General features: G+C 51.3%; 1 protein-coding gene across 5 annotated transcripts in view; it reads left to right on the forward strand.

The window, feature by feature from the left end:
- The first annotated feature begins 673 nt into the window (after positions 1-673).
- The window catches only part of NUP210 (nucleoporin 210), a 103,565-nt gene continuing 79,527 nt past the window's right edge, over positions 674-24,711 (forward strand). For 2 of the 5 annotated variants that reach the window (XR_006601568.1, XM_045063373.1), the window contains exons 1-3: positions 677-1,041; positions 19,344-19,480; positions 20,784-20,915. Coding sequence is in view for 3 of the 5 variants with exons in the window: in XM_045063373.1 (XP_044919308.1) it covers positions 866-1,041; positions 19,344-19,480; positions 20,784-20,915 (445 nt within the window). In the remaining 2 variants the exon portion in view is untranslated. Of the gene's footprint in view, positions 1,042-19,343; positions 19,481-20,783; positions 20,916-24,711 lie in introns of all 5 variants that reach the window. The other 3 variants (XM_045063374.1, XR_006601569.1, XM_045063372.1) reach the window with 3 other exon arrangements.

The following is a 24,711-nucleotide window of genomic DNA, read 5'->3' on the forward strand; positions in this document are numbered from 1 at the left end:
TAAGTTCTCTCTGGCAAGGCTGTGTGGAGGTTAAAGTGGGAGGAAGCACCCTGCCGGCCTTCAAGTGATTCAGCGGTTCGCTGCTGCTTATGGTACCGGGTCCCTCTTCTGTAAAGTACGACCAGGACGAAGGGCCTTTCGGCACTCCGCATCCCAGATTTCCGAGGTGCCTGTCCCTTTGCATGATGACGGTCAGTCACTCTGACCGAGCGCACCGTCATGGTCACGGGAGCTCGGCGGCCTCGTTTGCCCTTCTCCAGGCCCGGCTCAATCGCCCAAGGCGCTGAACAGAGCCGAATGAATGACTGCACGAACGGCTAGAAGGCTCCACACTGGCGCCCAGTAACAGCCAGCGAGTTTAAAACCACGGGGTGTGAGCGTGGAGACCAGAAAACTGCGCAAGGATTCCCCCGAGGTCGAGAGGTGCCCGGCAGGCGTGCGCGTTTAGGCTGACTCCTTGCGGGCGCGCGCCGTAGCCCCTCATTCCGGGCCGGAGCGTGGCTCGGGCTCGGGCCCCATCCCCCACGTGTCCCGGGGCGCGTGCCCCATCTCATTACCCCCCCCTCCCCCGCCCGCACTGCGTGGCCCAGGGCGCGCGCGCTCCAGAGCCTCCCTCCGCCCGGCGTGGTCTAGGGCGCGCGGGCCCGGGCCGGGGGTGGGGTCGCCGCGGGCTCGGCCCCCTCAGTTCCCGCGCTCGGGCTCCGCCGGGGCCCAGGAAGTGGCCCTAGGCCGCGGCCCTCGCTCCGCCTCCTCCCTCCCGCGCTTATCACCTGCTGGCCCGGCGCGCGCGGGCGGCGAAGGAGGGCGCGAGGGGGAGCGCGCGGGCGGCCAGGCGCCGGGTCGCCGGAGGTGAAGCGCGGCGAGGATGGCGGCGGCGCGGGGCCGGGGGCTGCCGCTGCTTCTGCTCGCGCTGTCGGTGCTGTTGGCGCTGGGCCCCACCGCCGCGGCGGCCAAGCTCAACATCCCCAAAGTGCTGCTGCCCTTCACGCGGGCCACGCGCGTGAACTTCACGCTGGAGGCCTCAGAGGGCTGCTATCGCTGGTGAGGCGCGCGGCCCACGACCAGGGGAGGGAGGAGGGCCCTCGGGCCTGGGAGGCCGGCGGGCGGGAGCGCGCTGCAGGTGCGCCGGCGCGTGAGAGCGCGACCGCAGCTCCCGGGACTGGTCCGGCGGAGCCTGCGGGCACGCGCGGCTTCCGGGCCGGGGCGGGCGCCCGGGCGGGCGCCGGGGCCGGGGGGGGGGGTGCCGGCGGGGCGGCCGGGCGCGCCCCCAGAAGGCCCGCGCGCAGCAGGTGCGCCGGCGCGCGCTGCCCGGGCACTGGGGCGGCGGCCAGGCGGTCAGGGCGGGCCGGAGCGACCGGCCGCGGCTGACTCGGCGGCGTGCTCGCGGGTTGCAGCCACCGCGCATGGCGCCGCCTGGGCCTCCGCGCCGCTCGAGCTGGAAGGCAGCGGGGCCTGGCCCGCAGCTAGCTGTTTGTGGTTTGTGCGCCAGGAGGGGCGCAAGAGTCCGCCTGACCGGAGGAACTGCGTCGGATGCTGCGGAGGGCCCCGGGAAGGCCTTACCAGGAAAGGGGGTCTTCGGGACTTCCCCTGTAGGGAGAGGAAAGCACTGGAGCGCCGGGGATGGGAGGGTCCACGTGGTCTTACTTCCCCTTCTTGTCCAGGATTCCGGGGAGCAGGTGGTCGAGGCCCTAGTCTGGAGACGCAAGTGTCTTGATTTTGTCTAGTGATGGGGCACTCATGCCCCGTACCGGACTGGTGTGGGAATTGGGTTTGTGGAGAAGCCAGAAAGCCATGTGTGGGAAGAATCCCATACGATGTTCAGCGTCTTTGGGAGGAACGTAAACCTTTGATGAAAGGTGTTGCGTAGGAAATCCTAGAGGCCCATTTTACAGATGAAAAATGAAACGCAAGGAATGGTTGGTGATTCACCCCACGTTGTCCAGGGTGGGGTTAGGCTTTATGCTCAAAACTCGGGCTTTTCTCAACAGCTCCCCTCCTGGTTTCCTGGGGGTACTCAGGAATTCTACATTCATTGTGGGGCGGTGGGATCTTGGAAACCCCAGAAACTAATGAAACGAGAGGCCTCTCTGCTCCCCCTTTTTCTGCTTAGACAGAGAGACCTGGCTAGGCCCCTGGCTGGGCAGGGTGATGTGGTCCAGACCTTCTGTCCAGCGGACTGAGCAAAATGCAGCTTTTACTCCTGTGGGCTGGAGACAGCCCTGGGTGTGACTGAGGCCCCACCCACACCTCACAGCCCCACCTTGCTACAGATGAAAGGAGGCTCTCTTTGCCTCTCCCTTTCTTTACCTGTTTGATGCCTGGGTCAGATGACCCAGGTGTTTCCACTGTTACAGAGAACCAAATGCGTGCGTGTGTGTTTCAGGTCTGTTTCCAAATCAGTTTGTGCATATATGCAAGGATGGGCCCCCAGAGCTCAGAGGAGCATTCTTCCTCAATAGCAGTAGTTGAGGCTGTTTATTTTCAGAAAGTCAGCCTTCTGAAATAGGTCATGCTATGTTAGCCAGTTGTATTTTGGATTTAGTTATGCACCTGGAGGGGTCTTGTTCCTGGCTGGGTATCAGAGGCTGAACTTGGGCTTAGGGTTTTCTGTATCCTTGACTAAGGCCTTGTCTTGTGTGGGATGATGAGCTGTTTAGTCCATACTTTCAGGAGATACGTGCTCGTTCTGGCTGAACTCATCTGTCCTTCTTGATATATGGGCAAGAAAGAGGAAGCTGGTTATTAAAAACAGGTGCCTTTGGGGCGCCTGGGTGGCTCAGTGGGTTAAGCCGCTGCCTTCAGCTCAGGTCATGATCTCAGAGTCCTGGGATCGAGTCCCGCATCGGGCTCTCTGCTCAGCAGAGAGCCTGCTTCCCTCTCTCTCTCTCTCTGCCTGCCTCTCCATCTACTTGTGATTTCTCTCTGTCAAATAAATAAATAAAATCTTTAAAAAAAAAAAAATAAAAAAAAAAATAAAAACAGGTGCCTTCAAGTGAATCCCTTTGGATGTATTTGTATGCAACTTCCTTTGAGATTCTATAGCTGCACTCCCCCCCCCCCCTGAGGTAACCTCCCCCCACCCCCAGTACGTTTTCTTTTCTGAGAGAGTCTGGTGCTTTTTAATTTGCTCATATAGCTGCTTAGGAGGAAGGTGGGGAGAGAAAGCAGTCCTAATTTCTTATACATCAGAGAAGTGCTAATACCTTATAACTTGTTTTGCATCTGATCCATAATTTTTATTGCAAATGTGTGACTGCTTAGCTTAAGCGTTTCCTCAGAGGTGTTGTGATTTTCCCCTTCACAGGAAAATCTTCCATCAATCAAGCATTGAAAATACTTATTTTTAGTAGCGCTGCTCCTACTTGAGGCCTCTGTTGCTTTAGTTTTTGAAGAATCTCCTCTGGAGATTTTTAAGAGTTGGCAAGCAGACAACACTGTGTATCCTCAGTTATCTAAACCTGGGAGGAAAATATCCTCTTCATCCAAGAAGTTCATCGTTAAGTCTGAGATGAAGACCAAAATATAAAAAAAATTAAAACCCTCCTGGACCTTGGGGGAATTTTTGCTCACTCCTTTAAATTGGGGGCCAGGCTCCGAGATGACTGAAATCACGGCGTGTCTCAGCCAGTGGCTCTAAGCTCATTTTTCCCATTTCTTGATTTTAGGGCATCAAATAACTGGACAGTTTTCGGGCCCTAGGAGCCTTAGAGATCCATGTAGTCTGAACTACCCACATTGTCCTCTGAGCCTCTGAAAAGGAGGGGCTCTATGTGATATCCCGTAAACACAGGTGGCCCCCAAGTAACAGTGGTTCCACTTCGATTTTTCAACTTCACAATAGTGCAAAAGCGATGGGCAAATGTAGAAACCGTACTTGGAACTTTGAGTATGGATCTTTACCCAGGCTAGCGACATGCAGTACACTTTCCCATGATGCTGGGTAGTGTCAGCGGCCACAGCTCCAGGCCACGTGATCACAGGGTCAGCCACCAATACCCTTACAGCCATCCTGTACTCCTACAACTTTCTGTTTTTCACTTTCAGCACAGTATCCAGTAAGTTACATGATACACTCGGCACTTTATGATCAAACGGTTTGTGTTAGCGGATTCTGCCCAACTGCAGGCTGATGCCAGTGTTCCTAACATGGTTAGTGTAGGTCAGGCTCCCACACCAAGGGAGGGGGCGTTGGTGTATTAAAGGTACTTTCGATTTTTTTTTAAAAAAACATTTTATTTATCTGTGTATTAGAGAGAGAGCACATCAGGGGGAGGAGCAAGGAGAGGGAGAGGGAGAAGCCGAATCACAGAGCATGGAGAATGAGGCTTGATCCTAGGTCCCTGGGATCATGACCTGAGCTGAAGGTAGATGCTTGACAACTGAACTACCCAGGCACCCCTCGACTTAACGGTATTAGGTTGGGTCTTTCGGGGCCTAACCCCGTCACAGGTAGAGGAAGAGCTGTGGTGATAGTCTCTGGGTTGTGTGGAAGCTCACAGGGATGCCCCTGTTCCCACCGCATTCAGGGCTTGAGACCTCTGCACTTGCTGGATGCTGATTGAATCCTTCCCATTGCATTGCTGGTTATATGAGACAAGTCTCTTATCCTTTTTTCTATTTTGTGTTACTGAAAGTATTCATTAGATCTTTTTTTTTTTAAGATTTTATCTTTAAGTTGTCTCTACCCCTAACACAGGGCTCGAACTCACGGCCCCTGAAATCAGGAGTTGCATACTTGGCCAACTGAGCCAGAGCCAGCTGGGTGCCCTAGGTCTTTTCTTTTCTTTCTTTTTTTTTTTTTTTTTTGGTTAAGGTATCCTTTTATATACAAAATGACATTACATGGAAAATGGAAAATTGGGAAAATAGAGAAAAAGAGAAATATACCATAATCTTTCAACTGTAAAAGGGCTCATCACCGCTTGGGCTTTCTTCTAGGCACAGGTTTTCACCCTTGGAGCTTGTACTTGGTGTTTGGGCCCCTCGGTACCCTGCTCTGTCAACCACCAGCTCACATTAAGACTCTATTTTTCTCCAGTGCTTCGTTATCTTCCTAAGCTTTAGGTGTCTGAGCGCCGTTCTGCTTGGTACCTGTTCCATTATCTGCCCATGCCTTTCCCTGTGATTGAAGTCCCAGGGTGTTTTGGTTTCCCCAGTGCACTGCCCCGTCTTGGAGTGAGTGTCTTCGGCTGGTTTCCTGGTTGGGTGTGTGTGTGTGGCGGGGGTGTTGTGCAACCTCCTGGGCCTCTGGGTGAAGCAGGCCTCTTGGCCGGGGGTGTCTGACTGGATGGTGAGGGGAGGTGGTTGGCCTGGTAAAGGGCATCCTCCAAGCCCCACTGAAGTGCCATGCCCAGAATTCCCCCCCTTTCCTGCTCTGGAAGTTCTCCCCAGGGCACCCCAGAGCTGCCTGGAGTGTCTACCAGGCTTGGTCCTGAACCAGGGTGCCCTTCTCAGTCACAGGGATAAGGATTCTTGGGGAGGCAAATGGGTCCCCACTCGGTAGGCTTGTCTTCAGTGTGTGTTGTGTCCCACACTCCTCAGATCCCCCTTGGGAATCCATGGTTTTGAAAGAGCCAGCAGTCCCTCTGTCCTTGCTGACCTGTAGCGGTGCGAAGTCCAAGGCCAGCAGCACCTCCCTCCCTGCCCCTCCCCGCCCCATTACAGCCTGGGGAAAGTGGGAGAGAAAGGGAGAGGGGAAGGGTTTCCTCTGGCTCTTCCAGAAAACCCCTCTACACACTGAGCCAGGCTGGAAAGTCATCCAGCCTGGCTGTCTTCTGCTCAGAGGAGGCAGGAGAACCCAGGGGAAACTGGAGAATCAGGCACTATCATTAGAATAAAAAATATACACTGCGAAAGCTTAACCCCAAAAGTGAGTTTAATTTAGCCGGAGGCCCACCAGTGCTCACTGTGAGGACCCATCCTGCTCAAATGCCCTGGGGAGGGTTGTGGGGGGGGGCCTCACTGATCAGCGATGACAGCTGGGGGTCCACTTTCCAGGTGAGGAGTATTTGTGACTTAGAGCTAATCCAGGCACCTTTCTGGTCCTGGGTCATGGGATAGCAAAGAAGCAGATGGCACTTCCTGGAGCCTGGAGCTGGCTAGGAGCATTCAAGAATCAACCCAGATGAAAGTAGTGGCTGTGTGGCAGTAAGTCTGCGATGGACATAAAACAGCGGGCCGTGAGGTTTGCAGAAGACGGTGGGGTGTGGTTTTGGATGGGCTGGCCGGGAGAGCCCTTTCTGGAGCTGACCGGGACCTGAGCGGGTACCAGTCAGGGCCTCTGGCAGAGCTCACCAGCAGAGCAAAGAGAAGGCGTGCCGGTGAAGGGGAAGGGCGGGGTTAGAGAGGTTGGCAGGGCCATGCCATGTGGAACCTTGTGGGCTGTGGTGAGGAGGCAGGGAGGGGCTTGCCGGGGTCAGGACTTGGTCTGTGGTGGCTAGGGACCAGCTGGCTCTCAGGGCCTTGCTCTCTGCTCTGCATCTGCCGTGAAGGGCGGCGCCTGCAGGGCTGCTGGGGCCTTGCTCAGTTCCCTCCCATGGCCCACGGTGGGAGCTGCCGTGGGTACGTGTGTTGATTTGAGCTGACCTAGTCCTGGGTTGTTTTCCTCCTGCTTCCTTTGTGGTCTGAGCTGCCAGCCTCTCTGGGTCCCCGAAGGCCTGACCCTGCCACAGAGGGGCCGGAGTCTGCAGGTATATGGTGGGGGGCTGTGCTTCCCTCTGCCTCCACCCACCCACCCCTGTTCTTCGTGCATCTCACTTCCCCTTCCTGGATTCTCACTTTCTGGCCTGAGCCTCCCACGTCCTTGGGTTCCCCTGCCCAGCTCCTGAGCCTGTGTTCTGAGGCGCGGGGAACGCCCCACCGCAAGGCAGCAGGGCCCCAGAGCTCCCAATGTCTAGCTCCCGGAGTCTAGCAACATGGTTTTGTTTCGTGTTTGTTTTTATGGTTACCTGAGATGTATGACAAATGATACGGGCTTTCCGTGTACACTAGCAATACACAGTTTACTTTTAAAGGACTTTTTCTTTAAAGAAGCATCTATTTAAGAGAAAAAGAAATGAGAAACATAAGACACAAGGCTTCGCTGGCTGTGACTAGACCAGGAAGGGCAGCATAAAGAAGGAGGCCTTAGTGGTGGGGACAGGTGGGCAGATATGCAGGTGTGTGGCCGGGGGAACCAAAATAGCAGAACCAGGGTTTTTTTTGTTTTTTTTGTTTTTTTGCTAATCTCTTGGTATTATTTCCCCCAGTTGATCTTAAAAACAAAACAAAACCCTTTTTTTGGTAAGAATGATGACTCATGGCAAAATTGGGGAGCCAGGGATCAGGAGCCGGCGATTGGAAAAGCCACGTTCAAAACCAGGTCTCTGACCTCAGAGCCAGCTTGATTCTGGGGTTGGCCAGTGGTTGGTTTAATAAAACCAGTGACACTTTTCAAAAGCAGTGTGAAAGGTACAGGTGGGATAGTGATTCAGGAGAGGGTTGAGGCCATCTTCTGACAGAATCTGGGAGCCCAGGCCCTCCAGATGGGCAGCCCCCAGGCAGGGGCAAGAGGCCTTTGGCCCTGTTTCAAATAGTTGTGTCTTCAGTACAAGGGAGTAGGGCAGTGTCCGGACCAGGGGTCTAGGACTGGGCTGGACTAAGCCGTTTTTCTAGGAATGTGACCTTGGGCTGGTGACTTAATACCCATGCGGAGGTCTCCTCAGGTATCAGGTGGTTTTTGTTTTGTTTTAGTTTTAAGGAGGCTCCCCACCCAACACGGGGCCCAGCGCCGGACCTGAACTCACAACCCCGAGATCAAGACCTGAGCCGAGATCAAGTCAGAGGCTCAACCAACTGAGCCACCACCCAGGTGCCCCCCAAATGGGAGTCTTAATGAGATGCTCAAAGCAAATGAAACATTTGGGGTGCATTTCGCTCTGTGCCTGACAGAGAATAAGCATCTAGTAAATGCAAGGGTTTTTTTGTTTCTTTTTTGCTTTAAAAAAAAAAAACCAGTAGTCTGAATGAAATCAAGCAATAAGCCTTAAAGTATTCAGCCAGGGGTGTTTCTTTTGTCTAGACTCTTCTGACTATATGCAACAGGAAACACAAGCCAAAATAGTTTAAACAAAACAAAGAAATGTTGCATTGGCTCCCCAAAACGGAAGCCCTGGCAGAATTTGTTTCCCGCTTCTGTCTGCAGGGGTTTACATGATTGTCAACAGGACCCGTGTTCTCAGTCCTTGTGTCTCTGCTTTGGCCAGGTGCTCTCCTGAGATCCAAGGTCATAGGTTCAGCCATACAGTCCCCAGAGTCAAGTCTAGTGGGGCACGCATTGCCCATTCTGGCTAACTTACCTGGGCACGTGCCAGGGTCTGAGCCCCTATCTGGTTAGGGGAGCACAGAGTCGACTGGCCAGACCGCAGCCTCCTGCCTTCTAGTGTTGGGAGGAGTGTGAGCATTCTGGAGCCTTTTGGTCTGAGAGCAGAGGAGAGGCAGCACCCATGGAAAAGCTGGGTGTCGTTACTGAGAGAGGCAGATAGAGGCTAGGCAGCCAAAATTCAACACGGGTCCCCTACGGGCGTGATATCCTTGCCTCCTGTTGCATTTAGGACATTTGGTGAAATTAAGTTTATAATTAAAAACCTTCTCCTAAAGAAAATTCCAAACCTAGGTGGCTTGTTTATAAATCCTATGAAACATTTAAGGAAGGAGTAGTACAAGTTTGTTTTTTGGTTTTTTTTTTTTGTAAACTCTTTCAGGAAAGAGACAGGAGCAGTTATTTCCTAATCATTTTCATGAGGCCAACTTTCTGCTGATCGCAAACCAGACAAAAACATTACAAGGAAAAGAAATCCACAGGCCAAAAGCACAAACTTCTTTCACGAAATAATAACAAATCAAAACCAGAAAACTATTAAAAAGACGGATGAGTCATCTTGACCCATCAGGGTAAATCCCAGAAATGCAAGGTTGGTTTAACATTAGCAAACAGTATAATTCACAATATCTGTAGAATTAAAAGAAAAGCCATGTAATTAATTGTCCCCATAGGTACAGAACAGTCAGTGCCTATTCGTGATAAAAATATGTAGCAAACTAGGAATGGAAGAGAATCTATAACCCGATAAAGGACATCTGCTGGAACTTGTACCAGAGTCTTATGCTAGGGGCAGTGGGGGGGCAAGAAACGAACGAGCCACAGGCTCTGTGCACACACTGTCTCTGAGGGAAGTCTGACGAGAAGAGGGTCGTGGCTGAGGCATTGCCTTGCACCACTTGGGCTTGCTGATCCTTTTGCCTTGAATGCTCTTCTCCCAGATAGTTGAAAAGCCAACCTCTGCCTCTCTTTCAGAGTTATTTAAGGCTGTGTTCATATGTCACCCCCTCTGATAGGCTTCCTCCAACCCTCCTGCCTTTCCCATCCCTACTTTATGTCTGTCCCTAGCCCTGTTGTGTAAGATCCTATATTTACATACTTGGTTTTTTTCATCCTTATTTCCCACTGAGACATAAGCTCCATGAAGTTGGGGACTAATATGTATTTTGTATTTTGGTGTATCCCCGACACTTAGAAAAGTACATGGAATATGGCATATGACTCAGTAAATAATGGATTCAGTGAATGAAGGAAGGAATGGTCCTACCCCAAGGAAGACCAGTGGGGCTGTGGGTGCTGAGAGGAGAGGGGAGGGGGAGGCTTGGGGATGGGTCCATGGAAGAGTGGCCATTGCAGTGGGAGAGCTTGGGCGGGTGAAGTGGCAGGAACAGCAGCAAAGGAATGGAGTGCCGGAAGTGAGAGCAAGGGGGAGGGGGAGGGGTGGGCTTCCGAACAGAGGTTAGATGCCAAGTGCAGTGGCTTGGGGTCTTGTCAGCGGTGTGGCCTTGGGCCAGCAACCCTGTCTTGGGCCTGAATCTTTGCTTGTGGTTCTTGGGGATATCTGCCTTGGGGATGGGGGGCCCTGATGAAGCTGCCGTGGGGGCCCCGACAACAGGGACCAGGGGAAGGGGGTGGACAGGGTGAGGCATAAATGGTCGCGATCTGGAAGGACCTGCATTGTCTGCCTGTCTGCCTGCCTGCCTGCCTTCATTTATTTTTAAGATTTTATTTTTAAGTGATCTCTACATCTGCCTGGGGCTCAAACTCACAACCCTGAGATGAAGAGCCACAGATTCCTCCAGCTGAGCCAGCCAGGTGCCTGTCTAACTTTCTTTAAAAAGCAAAGTTGTTGTGGTCAGAATTGCACCAAAGACCCCTCCTTTGGGAACCTCCTTTTATTTCCTGATCTTTGGAGCTTACTATGTACAAGTCCCGTGATGAGAGCTTTGTGTTTTCTACTCCACCTAATCACCCCAATCCTTTGCAGCAGGAATTATTTTTATTCCAGTGTGTAGAGGAAGAAACAGAGGCCCAGAGAGGTTAAATCATTTGCCTAAGGTCAAACAGCAGGTGTCACCCCAATATCTTAGGACGTGCCCTGGCAGCAAGCAGACTGCCCCAGATGAGAGAACAGAATGAGACATGTCTCCGGCACCTAGGGCTGCTTACCAGACTGCACCAGGGACTCTGGGACGCCCTTGGAGCCTGTCCTGTGGGCCCTGGGCAGGGGGCGGGGGTGCTGGTGTTGGGAGGGTGGGGCAGACCTGCTGAGCACCAGCTGGGAGGTACAGAGGAACCCCGGATGTGCAAGCTGGAACACCACAGATCCTTTCTGCAGAGTGGCAGTTAATTTAAACTGGGGGGCAGAGGCGGGTTCTTCGGCAGAAAAGCCATGCGAGCTAGGACCTGTTTCTTTGGCGGAACACGATGCTGTATGCAAACGAGTTGGGCTGTGGTAGCAGAGACCTGGCTTCCGTGGGTGGCAGGTGACACTGCGGGCATCTCAGCTGTCAGGCCCACATGCAGACCTGCCTCCGGATGTCATTAGGGCTTGTCTGTCTCCAAGCCCTGTTGTGTCTGGCCTCCGACTCCACACCCACCCTTCCTGAGGATGCTACATGCTGAGGATGCTCAGGATGCGTGTGGCCCCTGTGTTAGCTCCCGTGGCACACAGTACACTGTCCTTTACAGGGGACTGACACGACCAGAGAGGGGTCTCCCTGGTGTGTTCAGAGCTGCCAGTACTGCTGGGCAAGTACATGGTCCTCGTGTTTCCAGACACCTTGGAAAATGGCAGCGGATACAGTAGCACCAGAGAGAAGGTATGGCTGGTGGGCGAGGCTCAGGCCCTCACACTCCTGGACCCCACAGGCCCCCCACTGCCTACAGACACTTCCTGCCACTGTCAGGCTTGGGCCTTTTTTTTTTTTTTTTTTTTTTTAATTTCTGACCCATATTGGAATTCGCTTTTTCCTACAAAATGGCTCACTTTTTAGGATATTGATGTTGTCGTCAGTATTAACATGCATGAGTGCACAAGTTGGATATGTTTGATTTTCCTCAAATGCTTGAAACCGAAAGAATAATAACGAAAATCCATGAAGAGTCCAGGAAGAATAGTTCACCTGTGTATCCTCTCCAGTGTTGTGTGTCACTCCATGGAGAAGACACGAAGTGGGAGAAACAGCTGACCTGTTGTTGCACAGACTTTCCTGTGACCCCTGGCCCTGCCAGTTATAGTGGTGTGGCTCTGGGGAAATGGCTGCCCCTCTCTGAGCCTCGGTTTCATTGTCTCAGACAGGCCTGCCGGAGGATAAGCAATCTGACAGACGTATTCATCCCTGGGTGTAACACGTGGCGGGCAATTCCCTTTGCTGTCTTCTGGCCTCTTCCTGTATTAGTAAGGATTCTCTAGAGAGACAGGACCGATAGTATGTAATTTTATTATATATAAAGAGATTTATTAGGAGGAATTGGCCCATGTGATTATGGAGGCTCACAAGTCCAAAGATCTGCAGGGGTGTGGGCGAGCTAGAGACCCAGGAAAGCCCAGGATATAACTCCCATCCAAAGCCTGGCAGGCTGCAGACCTGGGAAAAGCTGATGTTTCAGTTTGAAACATCAAAGGCATATTCTGAAGGCAGGAATAAGCCAGTGTCCCAATTCAAAAGTGTTCGGGCAAGGGAAAGCCTTTCTTACTAGGAGGAGGGTCAGCCCTTTTGTGCTATCAGGCCTTCAACTGATGGGGTGAGGCCCACTGACATGGAAACATGTCAAGGAGACACATAAGATTAATTATCATACTCCCTCAGCGCGCGCGTGTGTGCACACGCGCGCACACACACACACATATTTTAAATTTTTTAAAAAAGATTTTATTTCTTTACTTGAGAGAGAGGGAGAGAATAAGCAGAGGGAGGGAGAGGGAGAATCAGACTCCCTGCTGAGCTGGGAGCCCGATGCAGGGCTCCATCCCAGGATCCCAGGATCATGACCTAAGCTGTAGGCAAACGCTCAACCAACTGATCCACCCAGGCGCCCCCATATATATATATTTTTAAAGTTTTATTAAGTAATCTCTCCCCCCAACATGGGGCTTGAACTCACGACCCCGAGATCAAGAGTCACACACTCCTCCAGTGGAGCCAGCCAGACAAGTGTCCCATGCTTTTTATACTAATCAAAAAACGGTCCCTGGAGGTCTCAGCACCAGCCAGATGTGAGCTGCTTCTGCCCATCATCCCGTCTCTTATCTCCTCTGGCACTCCCTCTCTCAGTCTGCCTGGCTTGACATGATTAACAACTATGTCTCAAGAATTACCCGTCCTTCCTCTCTGGGAAAGGTGATTCATCTCTTGCCAGATCCTGGAAGCAGAAACATTCCAGAATTGCATATGTGTGGCCAGCTCTTCCGTGCCCAGCCCCAGGGCCAGCCTGACTTTTCAGGAGCATGTATCTGTAAGGTGTTCTGAGCCCACCTGGAGAGCTGCAGAATGCAGAGACCCCACTTCTGTGTGGCCGGGAGGGACTCGAACTGCAGAAGACCCCCAAATTTGGCGTTGGATCATGTATGTCCTGGCCCTCAGCATGGCCTTTAACTAGTCCCTTCTTCTTTCTGAGCCTCAGTTTACTTCCGTGTACAATGAGGAAGGCACAGCAATAGTTCTCTAAGTTATATCTGCTGTTGGGGAAATGTTTATATTTAGAAGTTGAAATAGTACAAAAAAGAACAAAGAATAATGTAATGAATACCAATACTCATACCATCAGAGTTAGCCATCGTCAACAACTTCTGTCCTTGTTCCTTGTCTGCTGCTACGGCCCCAGGTTTTCACCCCTAGCCCCCGCAGTCTCTGGTTGGACTTTGAGTCCTGACGGGACCTGCCCGACAAATTCCCGACAAACACTTTTCAATGTGCTTTCTTATCTGTCTTTCACTTGAACCTCACTGTGACCTGGGCACATAAATTGCTGGGTTCTGTGGCTCTTTTGTGCCCCTTCAAAGTACGCCCGAAGCAGGCAGGCCTCAGGATGTCCCAGAAAGATCAGGTAACTGAAAAGAGCCCTTCTGCTAGTTAACAAAACCACAACCCAAGGCTGTCCTAAGCTGTCCTGTAGGGGGCTGTCCTGAGGCCTTCTGGCTTCAGCTGTGGCCTCCTGGAGCCCACAGAGAATCCGTGGGTGACACCAGCAGGCTGGTGTGGGTGTGGGGGTGGGGGGGATGTGGCACACTCTGCTCAAATCCTGGCCGTCTGCCATACCTGCTGACATTCTGGCATTTCCGCATTTCTCACAAGGTGCTCTCTGGCCCTCCCAGCTGCCCCATGAGGACAGAGTGTGGCTCCCGTTGCCCCAGTGCAGCCGAGGCCCGCAGGTGCTGCGGGGACTAGTGGCTGCCTTCCCTGCACGAGATCCCACTGTCTTCTGGTTAGGACACAGGCCCCAGATTGGGGTGGGCACCTTCCTTCCAGGCAGCTGTTCTGTCTTATCTGAAGGCTGCACTTAGCGCCCTCGTATCAGCCCGAACTGTGAAGAGGGGGAACTTTCCCAGGAGGCACTAAGAGCACTCTGTGGCCGCCAGATCCCACGCTGGTCCTTGGCAGGGAGCAAAGGATATTCCCAGGACAAGCGGTAAATTGAGAGTCGTGTTTGCCTCCCTGGCTGCCCACCTGTGGGCCGGCCCTCAGAGCTGGCCATCCCCTGCCTTTGCCACTCTCCTCGAGTGGTGGTGAGGGCCTGCAGGACAGCTGGGCCAAGTGTTGGGATGATGACATCTGGGATATGCTGGGTTGTATCCTAAGTCTAGTTAAAATTAACTCGCCAGTTACTTTATTTTTATTTTTTGAATTTACTTATTTGAGAGCCAGAGAGCAAAAGTGAGAGGGGAGGGGCAGAGCGAGATGGAGAAGCAGACTCCCCACCTAGCAGAGAGCCTAGAGCCCGACATGGGGTTCGATCTCGGGGCCCCGGGATCACAACTGGAGCCACAGGCAGATGCTTAGCCAACTGAGCCACCCAGTCATTCCCCGCCTATTACTTTAAAATGGCTTTTTCATAGAAACTTGAAAAACAGGGATGAGTTGGTGGAGCCCAGGATTTCTAGGGCAGCGACGCTGCTCAGGGTCAGGTTATTGATGGTGGCTACATGTCCTCATTCCAGACTGTACAGCCTTGAGAATGAACCCCCATGTGAACTGGAGGCTCTGGGCAATAGTGATGTGTCTGTGGCCTCCCCCGTTGTTGCACATGTTCCCTCCTGTGAGGCATGTCGACAACGGGCAAGACAGTGTGTGTATGTGTGTGTGTGCTGGGGGTGTGGGTAGAAAGTATGGGAAGTCTCCGTACTTAGCACTCAATTTTGTGCAAATCCCAAACTGCGCTGAACAATATTCATTTCACCTGTTAAACTTTTGTTGACAAGGCCATTAAAAACCGATAGATGGGATCTGCCTTATTTCTCTTGGACAGGGCTGCCTTGAGGCCCGCATCTGGATGTAACCTAGTTGGGAGTAAGAGGTGTGCTGAGGCTACCAGGGCCTCTCTGGGGTGGCTGCGGAAGGGCTGGGGATGGGGGGTGGGGAGGCGGGAGAGAGATTCTCCGGCCTCTCCAGCTTGACCTGACCTAGCTCCATTCTTCTCTGCCTCTGATTAACTTGCGCTGTGCAGCAGCGGGAGGAGAGATGGCTGTCCCTGTCTCATTCTTGAGACTGAGATTCAGAGAGTGGGGAAGGGTTTTCAGCCCAGACCAAGAATCCCCATGTCTGGCTGCCAGGGGCCATTGAACGTGAAGTAGACCACACTGTTTCTCAAATGTAGAAGCGGAAAATAGGAATTGTCTTTTGAAATAGACCTTATTATTATTTTTTTTTAGAGCAGTTTCAGCTTCATAGAAATTAAGCCAAAATTACAGAGATTTCCCATATAGAATCGCCTGCCACATTCCCCACTGTTAACATTTGTTGTAATCAGCGAACCTATATCCACACGTCATTGTCACCCAAAGTCCATAGCTTACATCATGGCTTCTACTTGACGTCATACATTCCGTGGGTTTGGACAAATGTGTAACAACCTGTGTCACCATGATAATATACAGAATGGTTTCCTGCCATAAAAATCCTCTCTGCTTTGCTTGTTTATCCATCCTTCCATTGTTTGTTTGTTTTTTTAATTAATTGTGGAATAACTTTAGATTTACAGGAAAGGTAAAAAGGTAGTACAGAGATCTTTTTACACCCTTTTGCCAGCTTCCCCTAAAGTTCATGTGTCACACAACCAGGAACCTTGGTCAAAATGAAGAAACCAGCTCTGGTGAATAGTCACCAACCTCTAGACTTTTCGGAGGTCACAGTTTTCCCATGGAGGTTCTTTTTCTGCTCCTGGACCCTGTCCGGGATCCCACATTACGTTTCTTTGTCCTGCCTCCTTGGTCTCTTCTGTTCTGTGTGAGTTCTCTAATTTTTTTGTTTCCACACACAGTTCTGTGTGTGTATACATGCCCGTGTGTGTGTGTGTGTGTGTGTGTGTGTGTGTGTTTTAATGGCCTTTGAACACTACTTTAGAGGGACTCCAGGGTGGCTCTGCCTTCAGTTCAGGTCGTGATCCTGGGGGTCCTGGGATCGAGTCCCATGTTGGGCTCTCTGCTCCGTGGGGAGTCTGCTTCTCCATCTGCCTCGTCCACTCCAGCTCATGCTCACTCTTTTTCATGCTCTCTCAAATAAATAATTTTTTTTAAGATTTTATTTATTTATTTGACAGAGATCACAAGTAGGCAGAGAGGCAGACAGAGAGAGAGGAGGAAGCAGGCTCCCTGCCAAGCAGAGAGCCTGATGTGGGGCTCAATCCCAGGATCTTGGGATCATGACCTGAGTGTAAGGCAGAGGCTTTAATCCACTGAGCCAATCAGGTGCCCCTCAAATAAATAAAATCTTAAAAGGAAAAAAGAAAAGTACGTTAGAGTCGCAGAGCCGCTGGCAGCTAAACAGAGTGCGTTCCCACATGCCATGAGGCTCATTGCCTCTCATCACCTCCTCTCACCTTCTCATCTGCATATGCATTCCTGCCCCACTTTGTCGTCTTTCCTTAGTTGCTCACATGCTCTTTTCTCAGAAGAAATACCACTGCGAGGAGACCCCGGTGTATTTCCTCGGGGGCTGGGGGTTCCTTCCATGACAGTGGGTGAGCTCTGTGTTCTGAGTATGTTCATGGCGGTATTGATCCGGGCACCCCCCAAGCTGCTCAGTGTGGGTCTGTGATGTGTGTGCCACACTGTCATCCTTAGGTGCGTCTGGTGGGACCACTGTGCCTACCTGGCTCTGGGAGAGGCTCTCGGTGACAAGCCAGAAGACTTGGAGAGGTCTTTTGGGCTCTGTTTCACACCATTGCTTTTTACAGCAGGCGTTTTTTGTTTTGTTTTAAACAAGTTTCTTTCTGAATACTCCACATCGATGGTGTTTTGAGGAGTTTAAGCGAGGGGCTGGGAAGGAAGCAAAGACCGGTAATTCATGCTGTGTTCAGGCCGCTGTGCTGAGCACAGCCCCTAGGAATGAGTGCTGGACACTCTGCACAGGGGACACCCATTCCCTGGGTCCTGGAGTACACTGTAAGCGCCCTGAGGGCAACACCTTGTCCCCTGCTCCATACAGTATGCAACGGCTTGAATTGTGCACCTGCTTCAGATCCTTCCGTGGCTTGTCATTTCTCTCAGAATAAATCTAAGCTCTTTGCTTGTGGCCTCTGGTGCCTCCCTAATCTCGGTTCCTGCCATCTCCTTGGAATCAAGCCCTGCCATCTCCTTTAAGGACTCCCCCCGCCCCAGGTTTATTGAGTTGTAATAGATGTATAACATATGTATGACGTGGGGCACCTGGGTGGCTCAGTGGGTTAAAGCCTCTGCCTTTGGCTCAGGTCATAATCCCAGGGTCCTGGGATCAAGCCCCGTATCAGGCTCTCTGCTCAGTAGGAGGCCTGCTTCCCCCTCTCTCTCTGCCTGCCTCTTTGCCTACTTGTGATCTCTGTCTGTGAAATAAATAAATAAAATCTTAAAAAAAACATATGTATGACATATAACATAGTATTAGTGTAAGGTGTACAACACAATGAGGTGATACATGTGTCTATTGCAGAATGATCAAACAAGTTTTATCTGGTCTGGTCCATCAACACACATAGTTATGGTTCTTTTCTTGTGTTGACAACTTTTAAGATCTATTCCCTTAACCAACTCAAATATGCAGTACAATACTGTGAGCTGTAGTAACCACGCTGTACCTTCCATCACCAGGACTTATTTAATTATAACCAGAACTTTGTACCTTTTGATCCCCTTCGCCCATTTCCTCCATCTCCCACCTGCAGCAGCCGCCAGTCTGTTCTCTGCTGCTGTGAGTTTGGTTGTGAGTTTATGAGTCTTCATACAAGTGAGATCGCACAGTTTTTGTCTTTCTCCCTCTGACTTATTTCACTGAGCGTGACACCCTGAAGATGTATCCATGTTGTCAGAAAGAGCAGGATTATCTTCTCTTCTATGGTGCAGTAATATTCCACTGTGTGTGTGTGTGTGTGTTCCACATTTTCTTTATTCATTTGACCATCGATGGACACTTAGGTTGCTTCCGTGTCTTGGCTGTTGCGAATAATATAGCAGTGAATATGGGGGCTGCAGATATCTTTTCAAGTTAGGGATTTCATTTACTTTGGATATATTCCCAGAAGTGGAATTGATGAATCATATGGTGGTTCTATTTTTAATTTTTTTTTTTTTTTTGGAGGAACCTCCATACTGTTTTCCACAGGGGCTGTACCAATTTGCATGCCCACCAACTGTGCAGGAGGGTTCCCTTTTCCCCACATCCTTGCCAACACTCGTTATCTCTTATCTTTTTGATGATAGCCATTCTAACAGGTGTGAGGTGTGAACTGTTGTGGTTTTGATTTACATTTCCCTGTGAGGATCAGACTCCAAACTTTAAAAAAAATTCTCAAGGAAAGCCATTAGCAGCTTGGGGTGGTGGTTAAGAACACAGGCTGTGGCCAGCATCTCCACCTCCTTGACCTTGGCCTCTGTCCATCTCCTTGACCTGAGTCCCAGGCCTCAGATCACACTAGCCCTCCTGTTTTCTGAGTGCTCCTGGCTGCTCCCACCTCAGGGCCTTGCCCCAAACATCCGATCTTCCTGTGGTAGGCTCTGAGAGGCCTCCCCCAGCAGCTCCCTCGCGCCCCCTGTCGGCAGAGTACCAAAATGACACTCCGCTCTGGGAAGTAGCCGCTCTGGTCATACCCACTCATTCCCATCCTGCCTGGATCCCAAAACTGTCATCAGGCTGTGTCATAACCAAGGTGAGAAACCATGGCACTGACCTTGGGTCACTCCTTCCGTCACGCTCTCCCTTCCACCTGTTGTTGTCAAACCCTGTCTGTCCATGGGAAGGCAGCTCATAGATTTTAATGGTCTGTTTGTGTGTGGTGTGTCTTTCTCCCCAGCTTCACCTTAATGTCAGCTCCGGGCACACTAGATTTTACGGTTGTTTGCTATATTTATAGTCAGTGATCTCCAGGTTTTATGGGACTTATTTGGTGGTGGTGAATGCTGGTGCCTGCTATGACACACAGTGGTTCCTCCTTACCAGACCCCAGAGGCAGTTTTCCCACCAAGAGAGAATTCTTCCTAGTTCCACAGACTAGTCTTTTAAGGCGACTATCTACTGAACGTGGAGGTTTTTCCCCCGTGTTTGGTCTCCTGGTTCATTTGCTCGGTGGGCACGTGCGTGTGGAGGTCCCATGCACCCAGGTGGTCATGCTCCTACAAGAGGGGCCTCTGCCGGGCCCTTCTTCCTGGGTGGGAAGATCCTGGACACTGCCCACATCGATTCTGTGTTTCAGTCTGGGATGGTGCCCGGGATGGGGAACTGCAGCTTTGGCTTCAGGCCCCAGCTATGCCTCCTGGGGTAGCTCCAGAGAGTAAATTCTGACCTTTTTGCCCCAGGTCATCGACCCGGCCGGAAGTGGCCAGTATAGAGCCACTGGGTGCCGACGAAGCCCAGTGCTCCCAGAAGGCCGTGGTGCAGGCCCGCCTGTCCCAGCCTGCCCGCCTGACCAGCATCATCTTCGCCGAGGACATCAGTAAGAGCTTTGAGTGCCCTGTGGGAATACCTGGGGTGGGGGGAACAAGAGATGGGAGGCGGCACCCCCCATCACCTTCCCTGCACCTGCCCCCCCACTGAGACCTCAGCCCCACAGCCCGCCTCTCTCTCGTTGGGTCAGAAGATGCCCAGGCAGGACCCACCCTGGCCCCTCCCATCAGCGCTGTGTCCTGTTTTCCCTCTGTGGAGTCTGCCTTTCATTTCTAAATAATTACTTGTTAACCAAATAACTCTCAATGGGTCTTGAGTCAAAATGAAAAAGAGTTGTTGCAGTTCTTTTCCTGCCCATGTTTAGTTTAACCTGTTAGGGTTGTAAACTGCTTGGAAGACAATTAATGGCATTTTCTGGCATGCTTTCTGCCATTTAACATGATGCAAAGTTTTCATTTTTATAGGGTTATTTTTAATGGCTCAACACTATTCCTCACAGGGGCTTGTCCTATAAGGATCCCCTGCTGTTGGACATTTAGACTGTTTTTGGTGCTTGTGGGGTGTTATATAGAAAAATAAATATATTTGTCCAGGGGACAACTTAGGGATCTTTGGAGCTATTTGCTACCAAGCATAGGTTCCCAGTTTTACATATGAGTTGAAAGATTTTGATGTGGTGCTTTCTAACGAGGTACTGTGAATGGGGCACAGGTGGTTTCTACGGTGCCTGGAGAGTGGGCAGGATGTTTTTGTGTCACCTGCTGTTATTTTTACACTGGAGAATTCCCCGGGTAACGCCATTTATGTATTGCACTTAAGGAGCTAGTAAAAAAGGCTAGTAAAAAACCCTTTCATTCTGTAGTACAGTTGATGGTCTCATATAAAAACCAGTGTAAGCAGACGAACTCCGGGTGCAGTTCCTAATTGGAGCACAGGGACAAGCATTCCAAACTGCATTATCTTCTTTGGTGCTAACTCATCGTAAAGAGCCCTGGGCTTTTAACTTAGTGGTCACACCCCAAACAAAACCAGATTTTCTCCAAGGAGTATTCTCGTGTGCAGCTCTAAATGCTGGTGCTCATGTTGCTGAAGAACAAGAGAGGCCATGATAATGCCTCCGAGCCCTTACTCTGCACGGGTCTGTGCTGACTTCCGGAAGGCCCGTGTGTTGGTCAGCGGCTTAGATGCTGAGAGTCAGTGTGGTTCTCCCAGCTCCACATCGTGCTGGTGGTTCTGTTGGGTGCTGACGTCCTTGCCAAAGTGAGAGAGCTTCTGACCCAGGAGACCCTGGAGGTGGGAGTGGCAGTCAGGGTGCCACCTTTTGTGCCAACCCCTCCATTCCCATCCCCCAGCCACGGGCCAGGTCCTCCGCTGTGATGCCATCGTCGACCTCATCCACGGCATTCAGATCGTCTCCACGACCCGCGAGCTGTACCTGGAGGACTCCCCCCTGGAGCTGAAGGTCCAAGCTCTGGACTCCGAAGGTGAGGACAGGCCGCTGGCAGTTTGCTCGCTGTCCCCTCATGTCTGGCCCTGCCGTTCCCCTGGGGAGGGCGGTTCCAGCCGAAGGCAGAGCTGGTGCTGGGGAGACGCTGATGAGGTCAGGACCACTCGGACCCATAGGGGGTTGACACTCCTTGGCCTCTGTGGCAGGGCCTGTGAGATGAGACATTTGGCAGTTCCTAGAGGCTGATTCTGTGCCCAGGACAGTGCTGGGTAAAGCATGTCTTCAGGAAGCTGACCTCCGGTGTCTTGGCAGCAATAGGAAGCTGGGAGATGCTCCCTGGATGCACTGGAAATGGTGGGAGTGTCCTTCTTGCCCAGCTTTGAGGGCTGGGGTTGGCTTCCTGGTCTAGATTGCAGGGTGCACCTGGGCATGTGTGTGTGTGCACTGGGTCGCCTCCCTATGCTGGCCCGAGTGCCGTATTCACTTTACTTCACCAGACTCCAACATTGGATTGTTCTGGCGTTCTGAGGAGATCTGTTCTTGGACTGTCTTGGGAAGTCCAAGTCTTGGGAAGTCTCGGGAGGACTGTTCTTGGACTGACCTCTTGGGAAGCTAAGCAAAGGGAAATTTGTAGGTTAAGATTCCCGTTAGAGAAAGTGACTCAGGCAACAGATGTCTTTCAGAGGAGGGATCTCCCAAAACGTAAACCCAGTCCTTGGCTCACCTTGCCTTTGAAACCTTCCCTGGCCACCCCACCTCCCTCTGCTCAAAAATAAAATTCTCTAGATTAGAACTGCCCACCTTAGGGTAGTATCTGCACTGAGGGGTGGAGAGTTATTTGTGGTAAGGGTTGTATCGTGCTTTGTATGGTGCTCAGTAACATCTCTGGCCTTCACCCACAAGAAGTAGAATTCCCCAAGTTTGTTATTTAAAGATTTTATTTGTTTGTTAGAGAGACAGAGAGAGAGAGCACAAGTAGGTAGAACAGAAGGCAGAGGGAGAGGGAAAAGCAGGCTCCCCACTGAGCAGGGAACCCAATGTGGGGCTCCATCCCAGAATCCTGGGATCATGACCTGAGCCAAAGGCAGACGCTTAACACACTGAGCCACCCATGCACCCCAGAACTCAAGTTTTGATGACCGGAAGTATCTCCAGCCATTGCCAAATGTGCCTAGAGGACAAAGTCACGGTTCTAGAGCATCAATCAGGCCCCTTCTTCCTGTCCATTCATTTATCAGATAAGCTGCCTCACTTCTCTGATCTGTTCTCTGGTCTGTGAAACTGAGATGGTGGTGCTTACTTGGGGCTTGCAAGGATTCAGTAAGAAGCATGTACAGAGCTTCGTGCTGGGCAGCACAGAGCCGGTCTCAGTGAGCCTGGTGGCATCTGAGCAGTTCCACCTGCTGGCCATCCTGCCAGATGCTGGGAAGGAAGGGCTGCCTTCTGCCCCAGTAGCTCAGGCTATAGGGGGGACCACATGCATTTCAGTAGGTGCTGCTTGTCATCAAATCAGATGTAAGGCGACCTGGGGCACACTGGAAATTGGGTGTGGGGGACAGAATTTAGGATGGTCTCTTAGGGACATGCTGTTTGACCAAGCCATGAAGAGTGTGGTGTTTGCCCACCTTGGAAGGTCATTTTCTTCTTGAGAAGATGAAACTCGCAGCAGGGTGGTGGGGCGGGGGATGCAAAAGGTAAAGGACCTTGCATTGCCCACATGGGGTTTGCACTTGGTCTTCAAGGGAGGGAGCTGGGGGAGGGGTTTGTGCAGTGAGATGATAGGAGCTCCCCACGGGGATGAGTCATTGATCTTGGGAACAAATGACCACACTTGACGCCATGCTGGGGCCAGGCACTCTTCTGAGCACTTTGCATGTTCTAACTTCATTTCACAGCCATTGATGAGATTTAGGCACAGAGGGTGAACACACACACACGTGTGCGCAGGGAGAAGACATATAGTTAGTATGTAACACAACCAGAGTCTGAGCTCCGGCCTGGTCCTGGTCCCTGAGTCCACTCTCTTGGCCTGGGCTCAGCAGACCTTTCCAGTGAAGGGCCAGAGAGAGTAAATGTTTTAGACTTTACTGGCCACACAGTCTCTGCTATAACTACTCGGCGCCTCCCACTGTCACTCTAAAGCAGCCCTAAATGTTGCATAGTGGCTGTGTTCTAATAAAACTTTATTGACCACATACTCTTTTTTTTTTTAGATTTTATTTATTTATTTGACAGAGAGAAATCACAAGTAGACGGGAGAGGCAGGCAGAGAGAGAGGAAGGGAAGCAGGCTCCCTGCTGAGCAGAGAGCCCAATGCGGGACTCGATCCCAGGACCCTGAGATCATGACCTGAGCTGAAGGCAGTGGCTTAACCCACTGAGCCACCCAGGCGCCCTTGACCACATACTCTTGACTACTCTGTTTTATTTCCTGTCTTAAGTTACTTGAAAAAAAAAAAAAAGAATTGTATGCCATGACATTCATCCATTTAAAGTGTACAGTTTGGTGGTTTTTAATATATTCACAAAGTGGTACAGCCATCACACTAGCTGATTTTAGAACATTTGCGTCAGTACAGAAAAGAAACCAAGTACCCTTGAGCAGTGCCTTCCCATTCTTTCCTCTCTCCGGCCCCTGGCAACCACTACTTTTGGTGTATATAGATTTGTCTATTGTGGACATTTTCTATAAGTAGAATCATACAATGGTGCAGTCTTTTGAGTCTGACTTCTTTCACTTGGCATAATGTTTCCAAGGTTCATTCACGTTGTGCCGAGTATTTCCTTCCTTTGTATGGCTGAATGACATCCCACTGTGTGGAGAGAGCACATTTGTTTATCCATTCATTTGTTGATGGACATTTAGGTTGCTTCTACCTTTTGGCTGTTGTGAATAATGCTGCTGTGAATATTCATGTACAGGTCTTTTTGTGGACATGGATTTCATTTCTCTTGTGCTTCTTCAGGGGTGGAATTGCTGGGTCACAGCATAACTCTGTGCTGGCCTAAAAGTAATAGCAAAGGCAGCAGCCCAGTTTTCTGGAGCTTTTGCTAAGCAATGTTTTTTTGGCTTCTGAGATCCAACAGGTGGGGTGGGGCAGGACCTGGGGCCCATCTGGCACTAAGTGCCTTACCCTTTGCACCGTAGAAGGAGCTTTTCCAGATCCCAGATGCTCTTATCTGGGTTGCCAGGCAGGCAGGGAATGCAGATGAGGGCTGTTGTGGGGGGGGCAGGGGGGCAATAGGGCATGGCAGGGAGTGTGGCAAATCCAAGACCATGATCCCACCTAGCAAGGCTGAGCCAACCACTGGTCTCCAGAGGGACATTGGCCCAGGAATCCAGCTCTGTAGACTTTCCAAGAGAACTTGGGAGTTGAATTTATTTGGTGCATTTCTTCATTCGAGATGATGGGACTTAACTCAACAATGTAAAAGCAGCATTGCCTAGGTAAAAGCAAAGCTACAGCTCCTAGGAGATGGGGCCTCAGAGCCACTGGTTGCCATCTCCCACCCCACTGCGGGGTGTTGACTGATGCCCAACCAGACCTTGTACGCACACTAGAGTGTTAGGACCCACTCTGAGTCCCGTCTTCAAAATCATTACTGGGCCCATTTGGGCTCACATGTCCTGACATCCCGAACTGTAAGCCAACTGCAGAGCTAAGTCTGGCTTGGGTGGCTTGCCATTTCCTCCACGCTGGGACCCTGGGAGTCCCAGGATCCAGGGGAGAGATGAGCTGTCGCCCTTCATCCCCTGACTCTTGAGGCCTCAGTTTCCTTTTCCTGAAATGGGGGCATAACACCTGCTTTGCAGAGGGGTGGTCCTGAGTGCAT

This window comes from Mustela putorius, unplaced genomic scaffold (assembly GCF_011764305.1).
Source record: "Mustela putorius furo isolate JIRA1106 unplaced genomic scaffold, ASM1176430v1.1 tig00003850_pilon_pilon_pilon, whole genome shotgun sequence".
Lineage (NCBI taxonomy): Eukaryota > Metazoa > Chordata > Mammalia > Carnivora > Mustelidae > Mustela > Mustela putorius.